Here is a 25,250-nt window from a genome sequence, read left to right as displayed (position 1 = left end):
CAGCATTTGTCCTTTTGTGACTGGCTTATAGCGTTAGCATCATATTGTCAAGGTTCATCCCTGCTGCGGCCTGTCAGGATTTCTTTCTTTTTAACACTAAATAATATTCTGTTGCTCCATAATTTTTGGAATGCCAGGTGGCCTCTGCCCTGACCATCGCTGCTGCCTCCCCCATACCCTGTCCTGCTGCCCCCCCTTCCTTGAGATAAACACGGCTGCCAGGGACCAAACAGCAATACTAGAATCCAGGACCTGGGATTCCAGACTAGACACTTGTCCTTGGTGGTTTCATTCATGTCTTTGGTGTGCCCTTCCCAAATACATATAAATAATATACAAATATTCCCAAATACGTATAAATAATACATATTTGAGAGAAAGGACATGTTTTCCCCTCTATTTCCTCATTCTCTTTCACGTTCTTAACTACCTGAGAGATTGACCTCTAGAAGATTAATGGAGGATAGACTTTCACCGGTATATGAAATAGTGTCTTTGCTCTGAAGCTTATACATTTTTAAAAATATGACTATTAAAAACGATTTTAAAGTAAAAAAAATATAAATCGGCATACACACAACTAAAGAATTTAATCAGTTGCTCAGATCAACTCATGACATGGGACAGTAAGAACTGAGAACCGGGGCTCCTGGGTGGCTCAGTTGGTGAAGTGTCTGACTCTTGATTTCAGCTCAGGTGCTGCCACAGCAAGAATTTCAAGGTTCAGAACCCAGATGTTTGGGTGACCCGGCTTGCTTCGCAGCAAAATTACCGCCTGAGATTCATCCTTTCATTCACTCCTTCGTTCAGCAATCATTGGAATGCAAACCGCATGCCAGGCTCTGTTCCGGACACTGCAGCTACAAGACAAAAATCCTTGTCCTTATGGAGCTTAATTATTACTAAACAAGATAAGTGAGACACGTTGCATGCTGATGGCAGTGAGAGCCAGAGGGAAACCACAACAGCAAAGCGGGGAGCTGGTTGCTGGGCAGCTCTTTAAACAGGCACTGCCGGTTAGCCCTCACCATAGGTTAGCCCTCACCACAGCGCCGCACTGGGGGTGTGAAAAGGGAGTCGGCTCCTGGATTCACTTTGAAGGTAGAGGAGGGCACACACGGCTCATGAGGGCAGAATCAAGGATGGCTCCAAGGTTTTTGGCCTGGGCAACCGGGAAGATGAGGGGTGCTGTTAACAGAGATGAGCTGACCATGGATGCGCCTGTTGAGGGTAGAAGGGGAGAGGATCGGAAGCTTGGTTTGATCCGAGATGCCCTTGGACGTCCAAGAGCAGATGGCAGGGAGGCGGTTGGGTAAATGGATCTGGAATTCAGGGAGGAGCACGGTGTTGTCAGTGCACGGATCACGTGGGACATGGTAGCGGAGGTTGTTCTGAGTGCTGACCCAGCTGGGGGTGTAAAGACAGCCAGGCCATGACCCCCTGCTGACTTGGCTTGCAGCCCGCTTCGGCCACCCTCCCACCGCACTCTCATCCCATTTACGCCCTGCTTATTTACTGCTTGGAAGAAAAACTCAAGTGACCAAAACCGAGGTGGTTTTGCCCGTGGTCTCAGTTAGCTCATCACCTTCTTCCTACACACACACACACACACACACACACACACACACACACACACACACACACACACCTGCACACACATCACTCGTACAGTCTGGGGGTTCTTGGAAAACCCTCAGAGGCGACCTAAACAGCCCCATCTATGTTGGCTGTACAGACATCACCAGTACTATTGTGCTAAAGACCCAGCACTCATACTTGTGGGGTTTCTAGGTGCCCCTCGCTCTTCCCCTCCCTACCCTTGAACCCCAGATCCCAGGCCAGAACAGCCTATACCCATTCATACATACGCTGATGGAACACTTTCATGTCCCGAGCTGGATCAGGTCCAGACAGAAGACAGCCCCTGTGCCCCCAGGGACCTTAGGAGTTTAATGGACGTTTAAGAAAAAGAACAGCCGGGATGATAAGGAACCTGTGAAAGTAAGTCCAAGGAGCTCTGGGAGCGGAGGGAAGGGGCACCTACAGCAGTCTGGTGTGTCAGGGAAGACTTCCTGGAGGAAGCAACATCTCTCTGGTTTTGTAAGAGTGAACCAGGCAGTAGAGGAGAGTGTGTGGTTGGAGGAACAGGGCATTCTAACGCTAGGATTGAGAGCTGGGGAAGGGACAGGCAGACTGCAAATACGGATGCAACTAATGCCAAATGTGCCAGAGGCAGACATAGAAGACTGGGGCGGGGGGGGGGGGGGGGGGGGCGCGGGGGAGTCTGCCTAAGGATCTGCTACAGGAACCCAGGGCTGTAGAACCAGAAGGGGAGGTGGGCAGGGGCAGGCCTCCATCGGATGGGTCTGGCTCCAAAGCCTGTGGGAGGTCTAAGGACCACCCACAACACGTGCTCGTGAAGAGCCTGACAGAAATGCAAAGGTGGGGTGGGCTACACTCAGGCCAACTGAATCCACAGGGTCTGGACCCCAGGAAGCTGCATTATTTTCACAAGCATCTCAAGTGATTCTAATGCACAACACGGTTAGAAAACCAACACACAGGGCTCTTCTGCCTCTCCAGCCCTACCCCTGGTGATCGGGGACTGGTTCTCGGGGCCCCTGGAAGGTGGAGGATGATTCACGGTCATGGTCATGGATATGCTTATATAAACACTCCTGGCCAAACCCAGGGAGTTCTGGGAATCACCAATGAGGGCACCAGGGAAGCCAAAGAAGGAATTTTCAGCAGGTGAAGGAACTTTGTTTGTCAGGGTTTGGGGGAAAGTGTAGAAGTCTTAGGCAGGCGCCCAGCAAAAGGCCCTAGACCCCTCTTCCCGGGCCTCAAGAACAGGAGGCCAAGAACTAAGAAAGTCCCTTTTTATTCCACAACTAGCCAATTCCAGCTACCACACAGTGATAAAAGTTCTTCAACGTGCCCCATTATCTAGGTCGGTACTGTCCTACAACTTTCTGCAGTGATGGAAATGTTTGTCTGCACTCTCCAATACAGTAGCCACTAACCACTTCTGGTTACTGAGCACTTGAAACGTGGCCAGTACAGCAGAGAAAATGAATTTTTAATTTAAATTAAATTCAAATGTCACATCTGGCTTGTGGCTACTGAACCAGACAACACACTCCAGGGCTCGGCCTCGTCCAGGGGCAGTTTGGTTCGAAAGCCAACTCTGTAGGGAACACGTGGCAGAAAGAGCCCTGGGAGTCACCACCGCCCTTCCCCAGAGGTTCACAGCAGCCCCGCCGTGAAGAGGGCAAACCTCAGAGCGGCGGCACGCCACGGGCACGCCGGATAAGGTTAGCCAGCCGCTTGGCCAGGCCGCCCGTGCTGGGCTCCTCAATGTGGAAGGTTCGGGTGAGGAGATTGTAGAAGGAGCCATAGCACACGGCCACCACCGTGCACGTGAGGCAGATGACGTTGTAGGGCATGCTGAAGTCCGGCGTGGGCAGGTTCACCAGCAGCGGCTCCGTGTAGAGGCGCACAAAGTAGCTAGAGCTATCGGAGACCGGGTACCTGGGGGTCGGGAAGGAAAGGTGAGGCAGGACGAGGCTACTCCAACCCGCCCCACCCTGCCCCACCCCGTCCCCACTCTTGGCTGCACTGGGTCCAAGCGCAGCGGCGAGGGTTTGCAAAGCTTTCTTAGCCTCAAAACCTTTTTGACAGAAGACATCTCGGATCAACACAGAAACACGTAAGACAGCACAGAAACCTGTTCAAAGGAGAGCTGCCTTGTGCTGACGTGAGGAAAGGGGCCCAGCCTTCTCTGGGCTGCCTCTTCCTTAGCCTCCGGTCTCAGCCTCGAGGCTGTCTCCTCAGAGAAGTCCTCCTGGATAACCCACTGAAATACTCCCCAGCACCACCCGTGACCCCATCACTCTAGACCAGAATCTCCCCTCCAGCCTCTTGACATGAGCAGGGCAGGGGCAAGGCTGCGTTGTGTCCTGCCGTATGCCTGGGGCTCTCTGAAGCACCTGGCATTTGATAAGCACTCGATGAAATATTCGTTAAGAGAATCAATGAGTAAGCGCAGGCTAGAACTACAGCTCTCCTTGTCTCTTTATTCTTCTGGAAGCACTTCAGAATCATTTCACAGAGTCAGAACAAATATTATAGACCACTAGGATTTTTATTGGGATTGAGTTAACTCTGCACATTGCTTTGGCCAGCAGAAACCTGATCGTCCGTGTGGATGCCCGCCCCGAAGCAGGCGGCTGAGGTCATACTTACAGGGACTTGAACAGGGGGCTCTCTTCCCAGTCCACGGGCTTGGCTGCCACCGTGCTGGGCACGAGGGCACTGATGACAGACGGGCTGTGGAGATGCAGACAGGCCTTCCGTGGGTGGGTCTCCCCCACCAGGGGCAAAGCAGCACAGCGGGGGGTCAGGAGGCTACGGGGCAGTACGTGAGGGGAGCCCACCTGACGTAGAAGCCGTGGTTGGGGTCCGGGGTATACTCGGTCCACTTGAGCAGCGCCCGCTCAAACTGAATGGACACCTTGGTGGCCGAGTTGGCCGGCAGCTGAATCAGCATCTCCAGGAGGTGCGGCTGCAGCCGGTCCTGCGCAGGCTGGTAGTGGACGTAACCTGGGGACAGGCAAGGGTCACCCACACCTCTCTCCTGGGGTCAGACTACCTGCACCCTCGCCCCTACCTATCAAGGTCTTAGGCTCTGGATCGCAGAAGCCAGGCAGGCTCAGGGAGGGGAGCAGGGTCCTAGAAAAGGGGAAAGATGTTTCCAGGGCAGCTGTCCCGAGACACGTTCAATCTTGTTAATCCTCCCATCGCTAAAACCGGGGCGCCAGGCATCAGATGCCTGATGTGATGCAACAGGAAGTTCACAGAACCGGAAGTTTCCTGACCAAAATGTGGAACCCGAATCTAATCAAGTTTCTATATCTAACCACCAGCAACCAAGAAACGTAAGGGAGGGAGGAACATGTTAAACACAGGCACGAGGACAGATTCGGAATGTAGAACTTTCCATATAACAAATGACCGAGTTTCTCTGAAAAACAGACTTGGGGGGAAAAAAGTGGGAACTGTTATAGATTAAGAGAGACCTAGGAGCAAACACCCCAACGCAAGACGTTAATAATGGGGAAACTGAGGGCGGGAGGAGACGGAGTACATGGGAACTCTGTGCTTTCTGCTCAGTTTTTCTCTCAACCTAAAATTGCTCTAAGAAAATAAAGCCTATGAATTAAAAAGAGAGAAACTTGAGAGCTTATCAAGCAAATGCAATGTGAGGACCCTGTTTCGATTCTCACCCAAAAAAACAATTATAAAGTGTTATTTTTAAGACCACTGGGGCAAACGAGAGTGCCAAGAATGGGTGGTATTCTTTTAGAAGCCCTTTACCTGTTAGAGACATAGACTAAGGCATGGTGGCTATGGTGTCTAGGATCTGTTTTAAGATACTCCAGCAGAAACGCAACAAGATCGAGAAACGGAGTAAGGGCAGAGATCACAAACGAGGGGATCTGGAGGCCGCTGGCGCTCGTGACAGGCACAGGGCAGCGTGACACGCTGTGCGTTTGACACTTTCCAGAGCGAAAGGTTAAAAAACAAAACAGAAAAGTCCACAAAATACACGCGTGGGATGTCTGAAGGAGAGATTCTGAAGGTGATACAAACAGTGGTGCGAAAGAGAAGTACAACAACCCCAGGTTGAAAAATGAGGCAACAGCAAGTGTTGAGACACGTTAAGTCTGGGTGTTCGGGATGTGCCAGAACCTCGGCCTGAGAAGTCCTCTGTTAGGTCTCCCTCCAGTCCAAACGACAAGCGCCCCAGTGCTACGCCTGCCACCTAGCGGAAAGCAGGCGGTAAATACTGACTCCTCTTCAACACAGAAAATACAAATACGTTTTTGAAACTACAGCTCTTTACCCCTCCCAAGGAGACAAAAACCGCCTACGCCAGCTTTATCGTTTTTTGTTTCTACACTGTTTCTCCTGCTGCTAACCTGTTCTCTACTGCAAGCCCATGAATCAGCACAAAAGGACGTGCCCAGGGCCCCAAGGAAGGAGGAGCAAGTAAGTGAAAACGATGAGGAAATCACTGCCCTCGTAAAGCCCTATTAAGAATCAGTAGTACCACGTGTTGAAATTATTTGTCTTGTAGAAACTACTTCCACATCTGGCACCGTGAGGCTACCCTGTCCGTGTTTCAAACCCTTCTGGACTTTGTGCCGGTGCAGTGTCTCTGAGACACTTGAGGAACGACCTGGAGACATGAGGGTTTGGGGGACCCGGGGGGACAGCAAGCTGGGGAGGGGGGCCCGGTCCAGGACTCGGCTCTCACTCGGTTTGTTGTCCTTGCCCTTGGAAGTGATGGTGAGGGTGTGCACATACAGCCGCAGGTGCCAGGGCACGGTGTCCAGCAGCAGCACAGGGAAGGCCCGGTGTGGGTGCGTGTTGTACAGCAGCGTGTTCAGCTTCCCGTTCTGCAGCCCGTAGCCGCTCACGTACCGCTGGGCGTGCAGGAAGGGCACCGGGGGGGCCTCTGCACAGAGAAGTTCACGGTTAAGAGCCCCTAAAGGCAAGGGTCGCTCCTCACGCCCACTCCCCTGACCTCGTTCAGACTCTCCGAGCCAGGAGGCAGTGGGGAAGAGCTTTTCCATCAGAACTGGGAAACCTGCATTCTGGAATTATCCGCGTCTTCCCCGGCCCACAGCATGACAGAATTACTATAACTTCCTAAGCACTTGTATGTGCCGAGCTCCGTGCCCCCTCCAACCCAAACCAGTTGCCCTTGTGACGGTCCGCACTTTTCCTTGGTAACACTGAATGCAATCACAATTAATTATATTTAATTGTCTCAGGTCTGCCTCGATCAACAGACATAATGTTTCTCAAATGCAGGGTTATCTTAGGTCTTCAAAAAATATTTGCTGACTGAATGAACGAACTCTGTGTTTTACATTAATTACGTCATCTACTCTGCTGGGTAATTATGACCCCATTTTCCAGATGAGACAGTAAGGTTAGGAAACTGCCCAAGGTCACAGAGCTTAGAAGATGGAGTTAGATCAGAACAGAGACTCAAGGGGAGTCTAGGTGGCTCAGTCGATTAAATCTCCGACTTTGGCTCAAGTCATGATCTCGCAGTTTTTGAGTTAGAGCCCCACATCAGGCTCTGTGCTGACAACTCAGTGCCTGGAGCTTGCTTCAGATTCTGTGTCTCTCTCTCTCTGCCCCTACCCCACTTGCACTTTGTCTCTCTCTGTCCCTCTCTCTCTCTCAAAAATGAATAAACATTAAAAAAAAAATAAAACAAAAAACAAACACAGCGACTTGGGACCTGGGTCTAAATACAAGCTTCATTCATATCCATGGTGAAAGGAAGGACTAGGAGTCTCCCCCAGAGATGAAACCTCTGTAGCCCACCGTGCCAGCGGCCCATCCGCACCCACCGCTCTCTGGGGGGCTCTTCCACTTGAGCTGGAGGTTGAGGTTACGAGAGTTGTTGATCACAGCCGTGTCCAGCAAGTCGTAGACGGCGTAGGTCTTCCGGGCACCGAGGATGACGTCCTGGTAGGTGGTGGTTGGGGGAGGGGTCACCTCCAACGTCTCATTGTCCTGGGGGCACAAGGGCAGGGCTGAGAAGAGAGCAGAGGCGCAGGCCGGCCTTGGGTGAAGGGGGACGGTTGTGACTGGAAACATCGGTACCTGGTTATAGCCGGTGATGTCCACATAGACTCGGCTCTCTGAAGCCAGGGGGCAGGGCTCCGTCAGGGTTCGGGAGAACATCCGAAAGAGGGACCAATCTGAGGGGCAGACGGCAGGGTTCAGCGGGGGCTGGGGACAGGCCTTGTTTGCACAGACAGGGCAGGACCAGTGATGATGAGGGGCGATAATGAGTTGCCAGGGCAGCCTACCTTTCTTCCCCTGTCCTGTGACGAAGGCATCAAACACAACAGAAAGGGTCTGCCTCAGCTCCCAGGAGACGCTGGTACAGCGTGCATTCTACCACAAGGGCCAGACAGCGGCCGTGAGGACGCATCACTCCCCGCCCCCTACCACACACACAGCCTCGGGGACTCCCACCCGGACTCAATTCCTTGTCTATTATGTATCTTCCCACCCATCGGTTTCCTACTGTTCACTACTGAGCACTTGACCCTGTGCCAGCGGCGTTATGCACCAGGCGAATGAACCATCACCAACACCCGTAGGAACTGATCCTACTATTGTTCTCATTGGACAGAGGAGGAAACCAGGCTCAGGGAAATGAAATGATCTGTCCAAGGTCATGCCCAGAGTGACTGGGCTGGCAGCTGCACACACAGCTATTGTTCTTAACCACCTGCCAGGCAACCGCTCAGTTTCCTTGGTGTGTGGCCAAATGCCCCAAATAATCAGCATCACGGCTAGCACTTACTACTGGCTCAGCCCGCGACAGACACTAGGCTACGTGCTTTACCTGCACGTTCCCTCAGGGGCCCTGGATGGCACCCCCACTGCCATTCCCCATGACTTACCCTGCAAACAGGACGGATATGCACTGCCTGGGAGTGGTAGCTAGTGTGGAACAAGCGGTCAGCCTTGAGCAGCACAGACAGGCCTGCCTGGAGGGAAGCAGGAAGAAGGGACAGGTCAGTGCCCTGCATGGTGAGACACCTGCTCCGAACACCGCCTGGGGGAAGGGGGGGGGCAGGCAGAGGAGGGGCACGCGCGCCAGCCCTGACCACTCTCCAGGGCTCCCATGCACATTCAGGGCGCTCCGGCCTCACCTTGGAGCTGCAGGGCAAGAGCTTCTTCCATGGGGTGAGGTTCTCTGTGCAGACAACCTCTCGCGGTAGCACAGCGTAGCGCAGGAAATTGTGATCAGTGCCTGAGGGAGACTCAAGCTGTCTGGGGTGGGCTTTGGGGCCCAACTCTTCAGGACCCATACTCCAAAGTTGGGGTGACCCCCCTCCTGCTCGCCATGCAATTCTCCAGTACCACCGCCCTAACAGTCTCTGCTGGGGATGGGATCCCTCCTCTCCTCGGGAGAAGAAGGCAAGGCAGAGATAGCACGGCCTCGGGAAGCCTTCCTCCCGGGCCTGCACACCCAGGGGATTTATGACCCAGCCCAGCTGAGGAAGGAGGAAGCTGAGGAGAAAGGAGGCAGAGGTTCAGGCAAGAGGTACCAGAAAGAAGCAAAGGGCCACGGGGCTATCTCACCATTGGCCAGTCCCAGGGGTTTGAAGGAGGCAGTGGGAGTGACCGTGTTGGTGGAGTCAATGAAGTTCAGAGAGGCGCAGAAGATACCCGAGAGCACGTTACTGAGCTCCTTCCAAGATTTATCCACGCTGGATGGAGACACAAACCCACTCACTGTCACGGGGCTGCCTCTGCTCCCTCCGTCCAAGCCTGCACTTGGCTGCCAAATCATTAGACTGACTAGCTCCCGGAGCTGCCCAGGGCCCAGGTGCCCTGCTCAGCCACCTCCTGGGTCTTGCCCTACCCACCTCTTCTTCCTCACTCTGGACATCCCTGCATCCCCACAGGTCTCTGTTCAGGTGATTCCTCCTCCTGCCTGGGAATGCCCTACTCACCCCTCTCTGCCCACCATCAAAGAAGCCCCCTCCTCCAGGAAGGCTCTCCTGCCCTCCTCAACCACAGCCTCCTCCTGTGCTGTGATCGTTCTGACCATATGGGCCTCTCACAAGGTCCCTCCTGGGATATGGCTAGGTGGTGGCAGCATCTTGTTTTAAGCATCTTTTCTCCTCAACTAGGCTATGAGCAACCAGGGGACAAGGAGCAAGTCTGGGTCACCTACCTATGTTCCACAATACCATGTAAAGTGCCCCACATCTTCAGAGGCTGAGATCATCCCAATGAACCACCCAAGGTGTGCCCAGCTGGGCAAAACTACATATTTCCCTGTGAATGCCCTGGGCATGAAAGTAAGTCCTGGTTCCACCCTCAGAGTGGGAAGCCCTACATCTATAAAGGCTCACTGAACAAGGGGAAACAACCATTCTAGGACCCTACAAAAACATCGAATTAAATCAGAAAGAGAAATATCACAACGGACTTGGTCTCTATATTCATAACAGAAAGCATAAAACCAAAATTCTCAACATCAGCTCCACATTACAGGCAATTATGAGCTGAGGGGAGACAGTGACAGCAAAGCAGATGGCAAGAAGGCAAAGGAGCCAGAGTTCAGGCAAGAGAGAAAGGGTTGGCAGATCTGGAAATCACCGCTTGCTCCTTAGCTGATACCACCTCAGTGTTGTCCTGGGGTTTTTCAATAATCCTCTGCTCAGAGTTTTCCAATCGCCCCAATCCTGAAGCCTCAAATAAAGACTGCAAACTTGGAATCCTGAAAGCTCTACCCAAGCCATAATCCGGTTTCACTTGGTGTGCACAATATTGGCCCACACAGCATTTCTTAAATTTTGAAATTACCGATATTTAAATTTGCCAATGTGCACACTAAAATCCAGATTTCTGGCATCTCTGGCAAATGAGGGTATCTGACAACAGTAGGCAACAATGTTCCCACGTGGCGACAATCTACTGAGGCTGAGTGGCAGCTGTCCTCTCAAGCTCTCTAGCCACAGTCCCTACCCCTCTCCATTATTCCCCCCTTTTTAAATCATACTTGTGCTACTGATTTCTCACAGTGGAATTAAGAGGAAATTGTGATACAACAGCAGTACCTAAACCTGTCCCTCTCCCAAACAGAAGCTATTCCTCTAACATGGAAATCTGGGGTCTCGTAGGCCAATTCTAGCCCACAGATGTTTTGTTTGGCCCTCCTGGTGTGATGATGATGGGGGTAGTGAATGTCTTTTAAAAGGTTATCCAGTTTGCCACAGTCTTCTACTGTCTTACATCTAAGTAAGCTTCAATTCTTTGTTACCTGCCTCTGCAGATACATGCATGTGCTACCCTGTGGAAGTATTAAGGGAAGTAAAAAAAACCACCAAAGTAAAGAATGCCACTTAGTGGTAATATCATTTCTTACTTCTGATGCCAGTTTCACCCCCCACAGAATTGCTGTCCACTGGAACTGCTGCCCCCCAAGAGCAGTGGCAGGATGACAATACCCGTGGCTGCTACGTCCCCTCTATGGCCTGCAACAGTCCTCAAGGTGGGCACTCACTCAGTGACGGTGTCTTGGAACCAGACCCAGAGCTCTGCACCTGATGGGGCCTGCAGGAAAGGTGGCCCCCAGTATCGAGTCCTCCAAAAGCCTTGCGTGAATGACAAGTGCAGCTCTCGTAGAGAATATTTGGAGATCAACTGCCCCAGGGCCTTGGGAAATAGCCTATAATGAGATACTGGAAAGGGGGAGCAAGTGAGTGATGATCCTGGAGGACAGGTTCTCAGCCACCCCAAAGAAGCAACAGAACCCAGGCACCGGGGCCAGAGACATCCGAATGCCATACCAAACTGTCATTTACTAGTGATGTGATCTTGACCAAGTGCCCTTACCTCTCTACATCTCCAACATCTCACAATAGCTCACAGAACTTAGCACTGCGCCTAGCACCCAGGATAAACAGTAACCGCCAATAGCATCATCGTCAGTTTTGTCGACGCAGCGTTCTAACTACAGGGTTATAGAGTGGCAGCCTGGGCCTGCGGAAAGAGCACCTGAACTAGGAGTCAGGAGGAGTCACTGCCCCTCTCCGGGCCTCAGTTTCACCACCGGTATAACGGGGTTCTTCAATAACTCTCCCATCTTTCCCCAAAGAGCTAGTTTGTCGGGGCCCGAGTCCAGGGCCCAGAAACCCTTCCCGGGAACCAAGCCCCGCCTCCCAAAGCTTGTCTCTACCCACCGTCCCAGCAAGTGCCACAGACACCTTTCCAGTCTCACCCTCTCACCTTCTTCCCGCTGCAGCTCCGAATCCCAGCGCGTGCGGAACTGGAACGTGGCGGCTACGTCCCCAGAAGGCAGAGGGGTGATAACGAGCTCCTCCCTCAGGCTGTCGCGTGGGGGCTCTGCATGGCCCCTGCCCACCGGACCCAGGAGCAGCAGCACGAGCAAGACAAGCGGCAAGGCCGCCGCCATGCCTGCGGCTGCTTCCGCCTCCAAGCGGCGCCCGCCCCCACGAAAGACCGGTCTCCAATAGGAAGAGCGTCTGAGAAAGGACTTCCGGTGCCGTCCCCGAAACCGGGGTGAGATTACCAGAGAGACGGGCTAGCTAGGTCCTTCGTGGCTGGTTCGTCTAGGGGCGCTCCGTAGGGCACGAAGGGCGGTGGACGTTTGGCCTGACGGGGGTGGGATGGGGGGCTGAATGGATGACTCCCTACTTTGCGGTATTCCTACCCATTAGAATGTGCTTAATAATACCGAGTGTCGCCACTGCCGCTGTGCCTATGTGATGATAGTTGAGGAAACAGGCTGAAAAGGTTACTTTTGCTAGGTCACGTGACAGGTCTCGTGCTTCTGGTGTCTCCATTTGCTCAGTCCTAAACCTGATGCAGAGCTTTTCCTGTAAAACCCCCGAATAACTGTCCCCTTTATTATGAAAAATGTCAAACATACAGCATAATTTAAAGAATGAACGTCTGTTAATGAACGTGTATTTCCCCATCACCTAGACTCCACCACTGACATTTTACTATACTTGCTTTATCACATATTGGTCTGTAAATCCCTCAATTCTTATGTTTTGATACATTTCAAGGTAAATTGCAGACATAAGTACACTTCTCCCCCCTAAATATTTCAGCATGCATGTCATTAAATAAAGGTTAATATTTGTTGATATTTTTCTTTTGGTGTAAAATTTACGTACAATGAAATGCACAATCCAAGTGCACATTCACTGAGTCTGACAAGAGCATACACCCATCAAGATCTAGAACATTCCTAAAACCCTAGAGAGTTGGTTAGTCCGCTTGCCAGTCAATCTCTGCCTCCTCCTTCCTTCCAGAGGCAACCAATGTTTTGATTTTTCTCCATGAAATAGCTTAATCTGTTCTACTGGCTCATATAAGTGAAACCATCATATAGTGCGTATACTTTCTTGTGTAAGACTTCATTCACAGGAAGAATGTTTCTGAGAACCATCCATGTTCTTGCATGTATCAGCAGCTTTTCTTTTTATTGCTATGTAGTATTAAATTGTATGAATATACCTTAGTTTATCCTGATGATGAACACCTGAGCTCTTTCAAGACTTTAGTTCTTATGAACTAGGTTGCTGTATAAGTTACTCTGTAGACATATGTTTACTTCCTTTGGGTAAATACTTAGGAGTGCTCAAAGAATAGGTAAATGTTTAACTGTTTAAGAAACTTTCAGAGCTTTTTCCAAAATGTATCATTTTATACTTGCACCAACAATATGTGAGAGTTCTGGATACTCCACATCCTGCTCAACGTTTGTTTTTAATTTTTTGGATTTTTTAGCTTTAGCTATATGGTATACATATATCTTATTGTGGTTTTATTTTGCGTTTCCCTGGTGTATAATGATGTTGAACATCTTTTCATATGCTTATTGGCCATACATCTGTTTTCTTTTGTGAAAAGTCTGTTAAAATATTTTTGCCCACCCCTCCCCCTTTTTCTATTGGTTTATTTGCCTTTTTATTATTGAGTTGTAAAGTTCCAACATTAAAATTCCTGCTTTGGTTTTTCCAGCTGCCCTGTGAGAAACACAGTCACAAAAGATTTTGCCCACAGTCTCTTGGGGAAACTGACAACCATACTTCTACAAAGAACCAAATTTGGTGTTGGACAGATCTACCAAGATATGCCCCAACCAACCAGAGAGGAAGTGTCAAAAGGTGTCATTATGCCCTCATTCTACTTATATATATAGTGTTCTTCTCCCACTAGACATGGAATGGAAGAAAGGCCCTGAGTTTAGATGTCAGACTGAGAAGGGTTCAAATCCCCACAGCAGCTTTTAACCCATATGAGCATAAGCAACCCGTGTCACTTTTCTTCCTCTGAAAAATAGATAAACCTACTCTCGGGGTTGTTGTAAGAATTAGAAAGTATGTATATGCGGGGTCTAGAATGTAGTAAGTGCTTAATATTTACTATCATTTACTCAATCTTTGATATAGGGTCTATGATCTCCATTTTACAGAAGAGAAAACTGGAGTACAGAAAGTAAGATAATTGCCTAACATCACATTGAGTCATGAAGCCAGGACTAGAGTCCACACCATCAACCTCAGGAAGGAAGGAAGAGAGGAAGGGAGGGAGGAAGGAAGGAAGGAAGGAAGGAAGGGAAAAAGGGGAAGAAAGAGAAAAGAAAGAAAGAGAAAGAAAGAAAGAAAGAAAGAAAGAAAGAAAGAAAGAAAGAAAGAAAGAAAGAGCTGCCATCGTTATGATTATATTTCTGTGCTTTGTCTCCATTTGAATTGCCTGTCCCCATCATAAAGACCCAGCCACCTCCAGGAGACTTACCTTCTCCCTCTCTGGTGTGCTATAGTCCCCTGTGCACTTCTGCTACAGCCTGTGTCATATTTCCATCGTGTGTGGCCGTGTCGGCTCCTGGAAGAGCTCTTGGTCACCTTAGTATTTGTTTCCTAAGCAAGGAGGCTAGCACATAGTAGGTGCTCAGTAATGTCTGAACAAACAAAAATCACAGCACAGTCCCATATTGTCCCCACACTGTCATGCTGTTCAGTGTCAAGTTCTGTGCATTCCTAGGGACTGCCACAGTGCACACCTTCCAGGGAATCTTCCCCAAAGCTGTGGCCCCTCCTATTTCCTCCACAGCATAGGATTCTACAGGATGAGCTTGTCTTCCTCCCCTCCTCCCCAGAGTCTGTGACCAGTCTAGGCAATAGACAGAAGAAGCCACACTGTGGCTTGGAGACTGAAAGCTGGGCCACTTGCCTAGGAGTTGGCTCCGAATCCCCTTTTCCTCTCCAGGGGCACTGTGTGGCCTCAAAAAACAGTCAGCTGGAGATGCTGGCTCTGAAGGCTAGCCAAGACCCTGTGGTTTAGCAGAAGAAGACATCATTGTCCAAGGAGGAAGTAGTCCTGGGGTCTCAGCTGACCCTAGACTTTTCCAGGCAGGGCTGGGGCTCATAGCAGCTGAACTGAAGGCTCCCCAAAGGCTCACAAACAATTCTATCTCTCCAGAGGCTGGAGTCCCTCTCCCCAGGCAAACTCCCTGCCCTAAGCCCCACAGATCTAAACATCCTGTGCCTAGAGTACTAAGAGATTTGTTGACTTATTGACAGCAACCAAGCAAGTCTAGCTTCCCATTATTTGCCTCGGAGTGGAATAGGGTGCCCTTGGGAGCTGAGAAGCCCTGCATAGCAGAGCCACGGAGCTCATAGGCTGCAGCCCAGGAGAAGGCTCAGCCATAGTCCGGCGGCTGAACTTTGCTACTCCAAAGGAAGGGAGAGGGCAAAGACAGAGACCGTGTCTTTTGTGTGCAGCAAAGTCCCAAACAACCCAGAACAACTGCAAAATTTAACATGAGACTGAGTCCCGGCCCAGTTTAGTGGATGATCTCAACTTGGACACAGAGGCATTTAGACAAAAGGAGCACAAAACTCCCACAAGTTTCTCACCAGTGCTAGGAAAAGCACTCAAGAGCTGTCACTTACAATGGCCTCCTGCAGGGGTGGAAGCAGGCTGGGATGACTGGAAGACTGCAGGCCTGTCACTCACTCAGCCTGGGTGGCACCAGGAGCTTTGGGATTTAGGCTGAAGGTCACTGATCCCATGGGTGGTGTTTGATGTATGAAGTGGGGTGGAATGCTTTATTTATTTATTTATTATTTATTTATTATTTATTTATTTATTTATTTATTTATTTATTTATTTATTTATTTGATGTGAGAAATGCCTTGATGCCCCTTATGGCTGGGTCCTAGAACTCTCCTTTCTTCTTCCACTCCCCATCCCTCCCTGGACACACTCAAATAGCACCTACACCTGGTAGCTCCGTCTATTTATTTTCCCAGCCTAATCCTCTCCAAACCCCACACTCGGGTCCGAATGCCTACCCAATATGCCCTCTTGCACGTCTCAAGAGCACCTCAAACTCAACACGTCCAAAAACAAATGTATGACCTTCTTCCCAAGCCTGGTTCTCTCTGACACTCCCCATCTGGGGAAATAACACTCTACATGGTCCTGTTGCGTGAGGGAGAAACAATGGTGGCACCCTTAACCCCTTCCTCTCTCACCTACCTGTCAGATCTTTTGGAACTTGTCTCCCAAACATCTCTTCATTCCTTCCACCTTTCTGTATCCCGTCCACCTCCACCCTCGTCCATTGCCTGAGACGTAGCTGGCTGCCATCACCTCCTGATTCCCAGGCATCCACTCCTCCAGTCAGCATTCCACAAGGAGCCTCTACCCCCGCCCCCACCACCTTGCTCCCCCTAGGTGACTCCTTCTCACCCTTGAGGGCTCGGCTCAGCTCAGATGCCACTTCCTCAAGGGAGATGTTCCGTGAGTGCTCCCAGTAGGCTATTAAGTCCTTCCTAGCACTGGTCATAATTACAATTTTACATTTGGGCCCCCACTAGATTAGACCCCCATAAAAGCAGCACTGTGCCCCCCCTTTTTTTATTCTTGTCACTCTACATTCCCAAGCCATGCTCAGTGTCTTATACGTGTTAAACATTGACATTTAATAAATATTTACTGAATGAATGTCATTTATTTGTTTATACCCTGCCTCAACCCAGTCAAGCTGATCATTATTACCATTATCTCCTGCATGGAGTATTGTGTTAGATGTCTGTCCTGAGCCTCTCTCCTCCTCCGGTATATTCTTTCCACTGCGGCCAGAATTACCTTTTTAAAAATTTTTTTTTTTTTCAACATTTATTTATTTTTGGGACAGAGAGAGACAGAGCATGAACGGGGGAGGGGCAGAGACAGAGGGAGACAACAGAATCGGAAACAGGCTCCAGGCTCTGAGCTGTTAGCCCAGAGCCCGACGCGGGGCTCGAGCTCACTGACCGGGAGATCGTGACCTGGCTGAAGTCGGACGCTTAACCGACTGCGCCACCCAGGCGCCCCCAGAATTACCTTTTTAACAAGCAAGTTCAACCACCTGTAATTCTTCATTACTCCCCATAAAGTTCAAATTCGTTAACGTGACCTCTAACATGTAAACTGCCAGTTACCATTCCAAAGACTGTCTTCTTGTTCCTTAGTAACATACCCCTGATTTTAACAAGAGAGTAGTGTACCCCTACTAAAGGATTATCCTGCCCTCTCCAGTAGCCCTGGTGCTTCTGAGAGGTTTGAAAGGTAGTACAGAAATCAGATGCATTGGTAACTCAGTGACTCGAAAAGGTTACGGTCTTTCCAAAGACCAGAATTTTCTTTCTTGTAGATAACGTTGTGTCCCTATGTCTATAAAATATCTGTACGTGAAACATTTCTCACGTTAGCAAGCTCTGGTCGGTGAGCTGAAAGTGGACATCGCTGGACAGAACTCCCAAGAATGCTTCCTGAAGTGGAAACAGACCGCAGGGTGTGCTGTGCCCATCCCCGGTTTTCTCTCCATCTTTCTGCCAGCTTCAGGGACGTGATGGCTGGCACCGCAGCAGCCACCAGACATAAGCTATCAATGAGAATCCCAGCCGTGTGGCTGGGATGGCTGAGAAAAAGAGCCAAAACGGACTCAGGCGCCCAAGAACTCTGGAGCAGTCATACAGCCCTGTGCTTTGGGCTTCTTTTCTATAAGGAAAGAAAACTGTAACTTAAGTCTCTGATCTTTTACTAGCAGCCACACTGAAACTTGATACAGGCTTCAAAGTATTTCATGACTAACCTTTGTCAGTCTTACCTCTCCCTTCCTCTCATCCTCAAATTCCACAGTTCAGCCAAGCTGAATGTTTCAGTTCCTCGGAGCTGTTTCTCCCCATTTAAAGTCTTCTCAAGCTGCTCTTTCTGCCTGGATTACAGCCCCCATTTGGCAAACTCCCACTCAGCCTCTGGATCTCAGCTTAAAACTCAGCTCTTCAATGACCATACGAGCTATTTTCTGACACCAGAGTCGCTCGCTCATCACGCTGCTTATTACACACTGTGAATTGTGGTATTTACCTGATTTTCTCCTCCAGAGACAGTAAACTGCATGCAGGCAGGGATACAGCCTGTCTTGTTCAAAACTGCATTCCAAATGTCTGGCATAGGTATTCAAGAAATACTTCCTGAAGATATAGAGTACATGAGAGATGGGGACATGGGGTTGGCTAGAGAACTGAAAAAATACAGCGGGTTTGATATCTCTGCAGTGTGATAAATGAAGGGGGATGGTTGGTATATTATTATCTGTTTATTACTTATTCCGTGCCCTGTTCCCAAACAGGGGGTGGGGGAGCAGGGGTACCACCGCACGGGGAGTGCTAGGAGATCACGTCCACTTAGAGACACTGGTGTAGGAGACTCTATCAGAAGACTGCAGGATAGTCTGGGGGAGGCAGGGGCGCTAGGAAAAGCAGCGGCATCTTGTCCTACCTCATCTTCCATCTCCGCGCCTGCAAGCCCTGCCTCAGGAGTAAAGCCAAAAACTGGGGGGGGGAGGGGGGGGGAGGGGGGGGCGGGTCGCAGCAGGAAAGGTTAGCAGTAAAGCAGGAGGGTTGATTCCCAGAGAGGCTCACCATCCCACCATCCTTGCCTCCCCCCAGTGCCTGCTGCAAGTAAAGAGTCTGGTCTTCTCTGCAGGGCTCTGGCTGGGCCTCTTGTCTCCTGTGTGGAAGAGCCAGCCTGCTCAGTCTATACATGGACGCCCACTGCTAGCTGCAAGCTCCAGGCTCTGCCCCCCCATCGGCCCCATCCTCTTCCTCATCAGACTGTGCCAAGGGCGTGTCCGCTCCACCGTCACTGGGATTTGGGCTGTGCAGGTTGGTGGAGTCGTCAGAAGACGAGGAGGAGGTGCGGGACGCGGTCCTGTCTGGCGTGGCCGTTGGCAGGCCCAGCTCCTCTGGACGGTCGTCCATCCCTGCCCAAAAAGAAGAGTTGGTCAGCGCCACAAACAGGGCTTCAGGGGGCTCTGAGAGATGCTCTGGCCAGCAGGGGCTGAAGCCCAGAGAGGCGCCAGAGGCCTCACCAGTCAACTGAGCCAGTCCGGCAGACAGCCAGGTGTCCTGACTCTCAGGTCCCTTCATTTCACTACGGCACGTGTGGGCCCTGCAGTCTGCTCCACGGACTCAAGCGTGCAAACTCCACCTACGCCACCTGCTTGATATTGGGTAGCTTTGGGCAAGTCATTTTCCCCCTCAAGGACTCTGAATTTTCTCTGTAAAAATGGGATATGCACCTCTATTTCAGAAGGGTTTTGAGGATGAAATCAAAGAATGATTATAAAATGCCTGGCACGTAGCAGGCCATCAGTAAACAGCAGCAGTTTTAGAGAAAAGAAGCCTGGGTGGTTTCATCCATTAAGTGTCTGAATCTTGATCTCAGCTCAGGTCTCGATCTCAGAGTCATGAGTTCAAGCCCCGCGTTGGGCCCTGCATTAGGCATGAAGCCTACTTTAAGAAAAGAGAGTATTGGGGCGCCTGGGTGGCGCAGTCGGTTAAGCGTCCGACTTCAGCCAGGTCACGATCTCGCGGTCCGTGAGTTCGAGCCCCGCGTCAGGCTCTGGGCTGATGGCTCAGAGCCTGGAGCCTGTTTCCGATTCTGTGTCTCCCTCTCTCTCTGCCCCTCCCCCGTTCATGCTCTGTCTCTCTCTGTCCCAAAAATAAATAAAAACGTTGAAAAAAAAATTTAAAAAAAAAATAAAATAAAATAAAAATAAAAAAAGAGAGTATCTATCTTATAAGCTAAACATATGGGCTTTGGAATGAGAAAGCCATGGTTTGAGCTCAGCTCTTCCACTTTCTGGCTGTGTGACAACTTCTAATTTCTTCCTTTATAAAATTAGGATACTACCACCTGCCCTAATAGGATATTATAAGAATTGAGCTAATTTGGCACAGTATTAGCAACTAAAAAAAAAAAAAAAGTGCTCAGTAAATGTTCATATGAAGATGACTAAAACAGCTTAAGTTGTGTAATATAAAAATTATATTTTATATTATTTTAATTACATGAACTAATTACATTAATTTCACAAATGTAAAATTAACAAAGACTAAAGGGGGGTTGGGGCATTCCCAGAAGTTTTTTTTTTTTTAGATTGATTGATTGATTGATTGATTTTTAGATAGTGTGCGGCACCCAACACATTTAAATGTTTATTTATTTTGAGAGGGAGAGAGAGAGTGTGCAAGAGCATGTATGCGAGAGCCGGGGAAGGGGCAGAGAGGAGAGAGAATCCCAAGCAGACTCCTCGCGGACAGTGAGGGGCCCAATGGAGCGCTTGATCCCACAAACTATGAGATCATGACCTGAGCCGAAATCAAGAGTCAGATGCCTAACTGACTGAGCCACCCAGGCGTCCCCGCCTCAGAATTTTAGATTGAGGATCTGTCATCCAGTTCCCCTCAGAGTCAACGTCCCTAAAATCAGAACAGACAGCTGTTTTATTGGTAGAAACACCCACTGCCAGGCCCTACGTGTATATTTCCCCGGTCCCGCTTGCAGCCTCATTTCAGAGCCTGACGCCTGTTTCTGGCTAACTGGTGCCCAAGTCCCCAAAGCCAAGGGGCATACCAGATGTCTGGGGGGTTGGTGGAGGGTCTTCGCAAGGCAAGAACACATCTGCTCCATCTTGGTCCCCAAGGTCAATAAGTTCTACCTGCTCCAGGGCATCCACATTCACTTCCATGGATGAGATACTACCTATGGGGGCTGCAGATCAAGAAGGGGGCAGGTCAAGAGGATGCGGGCCAGAGCACATAGGATGGTCAGAGATATGTGTCAGGTCTAGAGACAGAAGTCTCGAGGGCCAACAAAATGGGGGGATGAGGCTCCCATACTTCAGGACGTACAAGACGTGCCTCCCCTACCCCACCCCAGTCCCTCTCCCCAGGACTCAGAGCTTACGTCTCTGCGACTCGAGATGCAGGTGGGACAGGGGGAAGACAAACTCTGTCTCTGGCTGTAAAATGTCCTCAAAGAATTTCTGCCGCTCCCGAAGGCGGAGCTGCTGGCGCTCCAGGGCTGCCCGGGGATTTGGGTCCATGTCAGCTCCTGGAAGGTGGAAAAGCAAGTACAGCTATGAAGGTGAGAGGGAAGGGGTGGGGGGGAGGTTGGGCCTGGGGAGCATGGGGAGCTCCGCTGCAGCTGGCATCCCAGCCGTGGGGCCTCCAGGTGCAGCTGGACACCTCTGGTCTTGGCTACCTCCTTCCCTTCCTCGAAACAAAGTCCGTTACCACAAAGTCCATTACCACAAGTCTCCTAAAGCGACAGCGCTGACCCTGGCTCCACAAAGGGGATGCCGGTTCCAGGCACGGCAAGAGAAGCTCCTCTGTATTCAGGGAATGGGGCCGATGGCCAAGACTCAGTATCATGCCCTCGTGAGAGGACTGGTCCAGCCCAAATGGGGGAGGCACTTTTAGTGGACCCGGCCTCCCCTCAGAAGGCCAGGGAAGGGGGTGGGCTGGGGTGGAAGGTCAATCTTCCTCTAGTGCTGCAACTCTGGTTCATGCCCTGCCTTCAAAACCCAGACAAAGGCTAAAGCACCTCCTCCCCACCATACTCCCCATCACCACCATCCCCTCCAAACCCTGCTCTGAAGTCACAGATCTGACTTCCAGACTTGGCTCTGCCCCTAAGGAAATCATCTTTCCAGCCTCGGTCTCCCCATCTGAAAATGGCCTAATAGTCCTACATGCCTCAAACGGGAGAGGCTGCAGGTGCAGGTGCCCCGTAAAATGTAAAGCCCGGATACTATACTATCCAGAGGCCGCCCATCTCTTCTCCGCTTTCCCCAGCTCGTTATTTGGGCGCCTCTCCTCTGACATCTCAGTGTTACATCCCTATCTAGTCAGAGTAGCAATTGGATGGGCGGGGCCTGGGTCCAATTCAGGGCCCCCGAACCCCCCAGTGCTGAGAGCTTTCCAGAATACCAGAACTCTGGGCTAGCCCAGGCTCTACACGTTCACTCCCATTTGCTCGTCCCTCTGAGCCCATCACCGGAGGCAAGAGCTTGAGGACCAGCTCATCATCCTCTGCAGCCTGCCTCCTCGACTCATCTGCAATCAGTGTCCGAGACCCCAGCCAGCTCCACAGGCGCTGCTGCGGGCCGCGAGGGGCCCAAACCCAAGCGGGCCAGCCAGGGCCAAAGGCAGTGTGCGGGACCGGGTGGCCGCCGGCTGGCAGCGGGGGGGAGGGAGGCGCTGACGCCGATTCCTGGGAAAAGCTTTCCGAGCTGCCGCCCAGGTCACAGCGCTAAAAATACCCGGGGCCCCTGGGGCCGTCTGCTCCAGCGGCCGGGTGGAGGGGGGGGGGGGGGCAGGGGAAGGAGAGAACGAGGGTGGGGGCGCCCACGGGCTGGGGGCGCGGGGGCTCCCCCTTCCCCCTCCCCCAGCCCCATCCTTCTCCCGAGACCCAAGGAGCTGCCCCCAGGGGGCATCGGTGCCGGGGCCAGGGAGAGAAAAGGAGTTGTTTACGAGACGAAAGGTGCTGGGAGAAGGGAGTCCAGGTCTGGGGAGCCCGGGGTGCCCGTGAAAGGCAGAGCGCCCTCCTGGTCTCCGCTCCACCCGCCCTTGAGTCCGCAGGAGCTAGAGAATTCCCTAAAAAGGGCCGGGGCGCGCCCGCCGGTGGGCGGGCGGTGAGGGGTGGGGGTGGAGAGGAGGCCGAGGGCCCCGGGGCGTCCAGTTCGTGCCGCCGGCCCCCGGCCCCCGGCCAGCCCGTCGCCCCTGCGCCCCTACCGCAGAGCCCCTACCTGCAGCGCCCCGCGCCCCCGCTGCCTCGGTGGCTGGGCTCCGGCGAGACGGCTGCGGGGGCGTGGGAGCGAGACGCGCCGGCCGGGGTGGGGCTGCGCTGCCGGGGCTCCCGCGGGACGGCCGGGCCCTGGGAGCCGGGAACGAGGAAGCGGCGGGCGGCGGAAGTGGGGGAGGGGTGGCGACGGGCACCCGCGCTCGCCTCCCTCCCGGCCGCCACGGGGAGCCCCCTCGGGCGCGGCCGCTCGCACTTCCAGGCCGGGCGAAAAGTTCCCCGCGCGCATCCTTGCCCCGCGGCCGGCCACGCTCGTCTGCACTCCGCCCGCAGCCCGCCCGCAACCCGCCGCCCGGGCGCTGGGCTCCGCACGCTCCGATCCACTTGCTGCGCCGCGCCCCGGCGGCGCAGCCCCGCCGCGGGGACACGCGCGGGTTCTCGGCCCACGCGCACTTGCTGCTGGCGACTCGTGGGCAGCCCCGCCGGAACGCACCCGCACCCCGGGCGAGAAGGCGCACGCGGGGAAAGGGGCCCGGCGGAGCCGGGAGGGCACTGACCCGGTGCCGCGACTCAGGGCAGGTGCGCCGCGGCGGAGGGCCTCCTGAACCTGGGACTCACCCGGCAGCCCCCGGTTCTGGATCCGGGACCGGACCGAGCCGCCGCCCAGCCTTCCAGCGCACTGGGCGGGGTGGGCGCCGGGACGGGGCGGGTCAGGGCTGCAGGGGTGGGCCGCAGCGCCGCGCCCCGAGACGCCGGCGAGAAGCCAAGTCCTCCAGGGCGCGAACAGGGGCGCTGTGCATCCGGGCTGGCGGGGGTGGGGGGGCGACGCGCAAACTGAGGGAGGAGAGGAGAAGGGCTTGCCCCCCTCGCCGCGCCTCCTGCTCAGACCAGCGCCAGAAGTGTCCAATCTGCTTAACTCCTGGACGGAGACTCTTGCCCATTCTCTTCCTCCTCCCTCCCTCCCCCCATCCCCTTGTGCTCGCGCTCGCAGTTCCAGAAGCCTCGGGGACGGGACGGGACGGGACCGGGTCGGGGGTGTCTGTCGGGGATGCTTCTGCCGTGGGGTCATTCGTTCATTCACTCAACAAACATCCGCGAGCAAGCCAGGAACTAGGAGTCATCCTTGGCACCTCTCTGTCCTGCGCTAAATACACCTCCATTTCCTGTCGATTCTCCTTCCTGAATAACTTTCCAATCCACCAACCCTCTCCATTTCCACCACCATCTCTCCCTTGGCTCTTCCAGTAGCCTTCTATCTGGGTACCCGGTACTCGCTCGGCCCGGCTACACTCCATCCCCGCCCCCCGCCCCAGCCGTCAGCCATCATTTCAAACCGCCAACTCTGGTGTTCCGCCCCCTGCTTAAATCCCTCTATTGTTAGAATAAAATCTAGGTGCTGATATCTGAGCCGAATCTTGAAGAAATGAGTTCAACGAGCGGAGAAGAGGGGCGGGGGTGGGGTGGGGAGGGGCATGTGCAAAGAGAGGGATGGAGTCGTGATACATTCGGGTTTCCCTGTCGGGGACCAGCGCTCTGTACAAGTACCTGAAGCGCTGTTGCTTCTCTTGTTAGTGGGATCCCAAAACCCTGGGAGAAACACAGCCGGCGGCTTTCCCACTATTTTACAAGCAAGGAAACTAGTTTATGGGAGGCAAGTGGTTAAGGGCACAGGCGTGGTCGTCAGACCCTCCTGGGTTGCAAACCTAGCTCTCCATCTAGCTGGTTGTATAAACACTTAATTTCTCTGTTCTTTGATTTCCTTGCTTATTAGGTAGGAATAATTAATCCCTACTACTTATGAGGTAATTCGTATAAAATGCTTAGTACCGGACGTGGGCACTTTGGAGATGCTTAATAAACATTAGGTGTTTTGATGGTAATGGGTTCTGAGAAAGGGAGGAAACTGCTTTCTTCCACGAATTTCTGTAATTATAGGAAGTACACCCTGATAGTTAACACTTCTTCAGAACTTATTATATATCTGTTGCTGTTATCAGTGTTTTGCCTATATTTATTAACTCTTTTAATCCTCTTAACAATCTTGTGAGGTAAGTACTATTATTATTATTTCCATTTTCGAGATGAAAACTGAGGTACAGAGAGGTCACGGGACTTGTCCAAGGCCATACAGCAAATAATGGATTTTGAATCCAGATCGGCTGCTCCAGAGACTGTGTTATAACCACTGGCCCCAGCCTGTTCCCCTTCAGTCCTGTTGCAGTTTTCATCTTCCAAGAAAGGTCTCAGTCAGTTTGATTCTTATTCCTCATTCATGGGTGGAATAGACACTCGGTCCCATTTCCTAGCACAGAGGAATGAGGCCAGCTTGGAGTGTGGTGGGTGAGAGCTCAACTCCCAAAGCCGCTTCCCCCCTTTCCAGGCTTATTCCTGGGAACAGGACTCCATGAATTGTTTTGAGCTGTCCCCAAGATGGTGACAGATCTGGAACCTCTGTCTCTTCTCTTTGCCAGATAGTTGCCTCATAAAGGGGTAGAGAGGGGAAAGCGTCCAGCTAGAGAGAA

At 52.1% G+C, this 25,250-nt stretch overlaps 2 protein-coding genes and 1 pseudogene across 11 annotated transcripts; all 3 read right to left on the bottom strand.

Moving 5' to 3' along the window:
* Positions 1-571: 571 nt before the first annotated feature.
* Positions 572-12,067, bottom strand: PIGT (phosphatidylinositol glycan anchor biosynthesis class T). Of its 5 annotated transcripts, none has more exons than XM_086702314.1 (14): positions 11,842-12,067; positions 11,117-11,294; positions 9,184-9,311; positions 8,751-8,851; positions 8,499-8,585; positions 7,896-7,983; positions 7,687-7,784; positions 7,431-7,596; positions 6,320-6,520; positions 4,437-4,602; positions 4,246-4,329; positions 3,278-3,531; positions 1,029-1,221; positions 572-860 (listed from the first exon to the last, which is right to left on the bottom strand). In XM_086702314.1, the coding sequence occupies exons 1-12, from the start codon at positions 12,026-12,028 to the stop codon at positions 3,279-3,281; spliced, it is 1,737 nt and encodes a 578-aa protein (XP_086558440.1). In that variant the 5' UTR covers positions 12,029-12,067; the 3' UTR covers positions 572-860; positions 1,029-1,221; position 3,278. The 5 variants fall into 5 exon arrangements, with proteins under 5 accessions (XP_086558440.1, XP_086558441.1, XP_086558442.1 ...); XM_086702315.1 differs by having other exon boundaries at positions 1,046-1,221; XM_086702316.1 differs by having other exon boundaries at positions 1,029-1,162.
* Positions 12,068-18,219: 6,152 nt separating this feature from the next.
* Positions 18,220-23,481, bottom strand: DBNDD2 (dysbindin domain containing 2). 6 transcript variants are annotated; one of them, XM_086702318.1, is made up of 4 exons: positions 23,347-23,481; positions 20,893-21,039; positions 20,560-20,697; positions 18,220-18,904 (listed from the first exon to the last, which is right to left on the bottom strand). In XM_086702318.1, exons 2-4 carry the CDS (start codon positions 21,029-21,031, stop codon positions 18,699-18,701), a joined length of 483 nt encoding a protein of 160 aa, XP_086558444.1. In that variant the 5' UTR covers positions 21,032-21,039; positions 23,347-23,481; the 3' UTR covers positions 18,220-18,698. The 6 variants fall into 6 exon arrangements, with proteins under 6 accessions (XP_086558444.1, XP_086558445.1, XP_086558449.1 ...); XM_086702319.1 differs by having other exon boundaries at positions 23,286-23,416; XM_086702323.1 differs by lacking the exon at positions 23,347-23,481 and adding an exon at positions 22,736-22,868.
* LOC147582761 (uncharacterized) lies at positions 23,299-24,815 on the bottom strand (annotated as a pseudogene).
* Between the last annotated feature and the right edge of the window lie 435 nt (positions 24,816-25,250).

This window comes from Puma concolor, chromosome A3 (genome assembly GCF_028749965.1).
Source record: "Puma concolor isolate L17-30 chromosome A3, mPumCon1.1.hap2, whole genome shotgun sequence".
In the NCBI taxonomy this organism is placed as follows: Eukaryota; Metazoa; Chordata; class Mammalia; order Carnivora; family Felidae; genus Puma; species Puma concolor.
The sequence above is the reverse complement of the archived record's forward strand: the minus strand, read 5'-3'. Positions and strand labels throughout refer to the sequence as shown.

Excerpts from the sequence above, each read along its gene's own strand:
- PIGT (XM_086702314.1), bottom strand. The coding sequence starts at position 12,028 with ATGGCGGCGGCCTTGCCGCTTGTCTTGCTCGTGCTGCTGCTCCTGGGT. Across the intron at positions 7,984-8,498 it reads ATATCCGTCCTGTTTGCAGG|AATGCACGCTGTACCAGCGT; the intron begins GTAAGTCATGGG and ends CCCTTGTGGTAG. Across the intron at positions 7,597-7,686 it reads ACATCACCGGCTATAACCAG|GACAATGAGACGTTGGAGGT; the intron begins GTACCGATGTTT and ends TTGTGCCCCCAG.
- DBNDD2 (XM_086702318.1), bottom strand. The coding sequence starts at position 21,031 with ATGGACCCAAATCCCCGGGCAGCCCTGGAGCGCCAGCAGCTCCGCCTT. Across the intron at positions 20,698-20,892 it reads GCATCTCGAGTCGCAGAGAC|CCCCCATAGGTAGTATCTCA; the intron begins GTAAGCTCTGAG and ends CTTGATCTGCAG. Across the intron at positions 18,905-20,559 it reads ACCAACCCCCCAGACATCTG|GGATGGACGACCGTCCAGAG; the intron begins GTATGCCCCTTG and ends CTTTTTGGGCAG.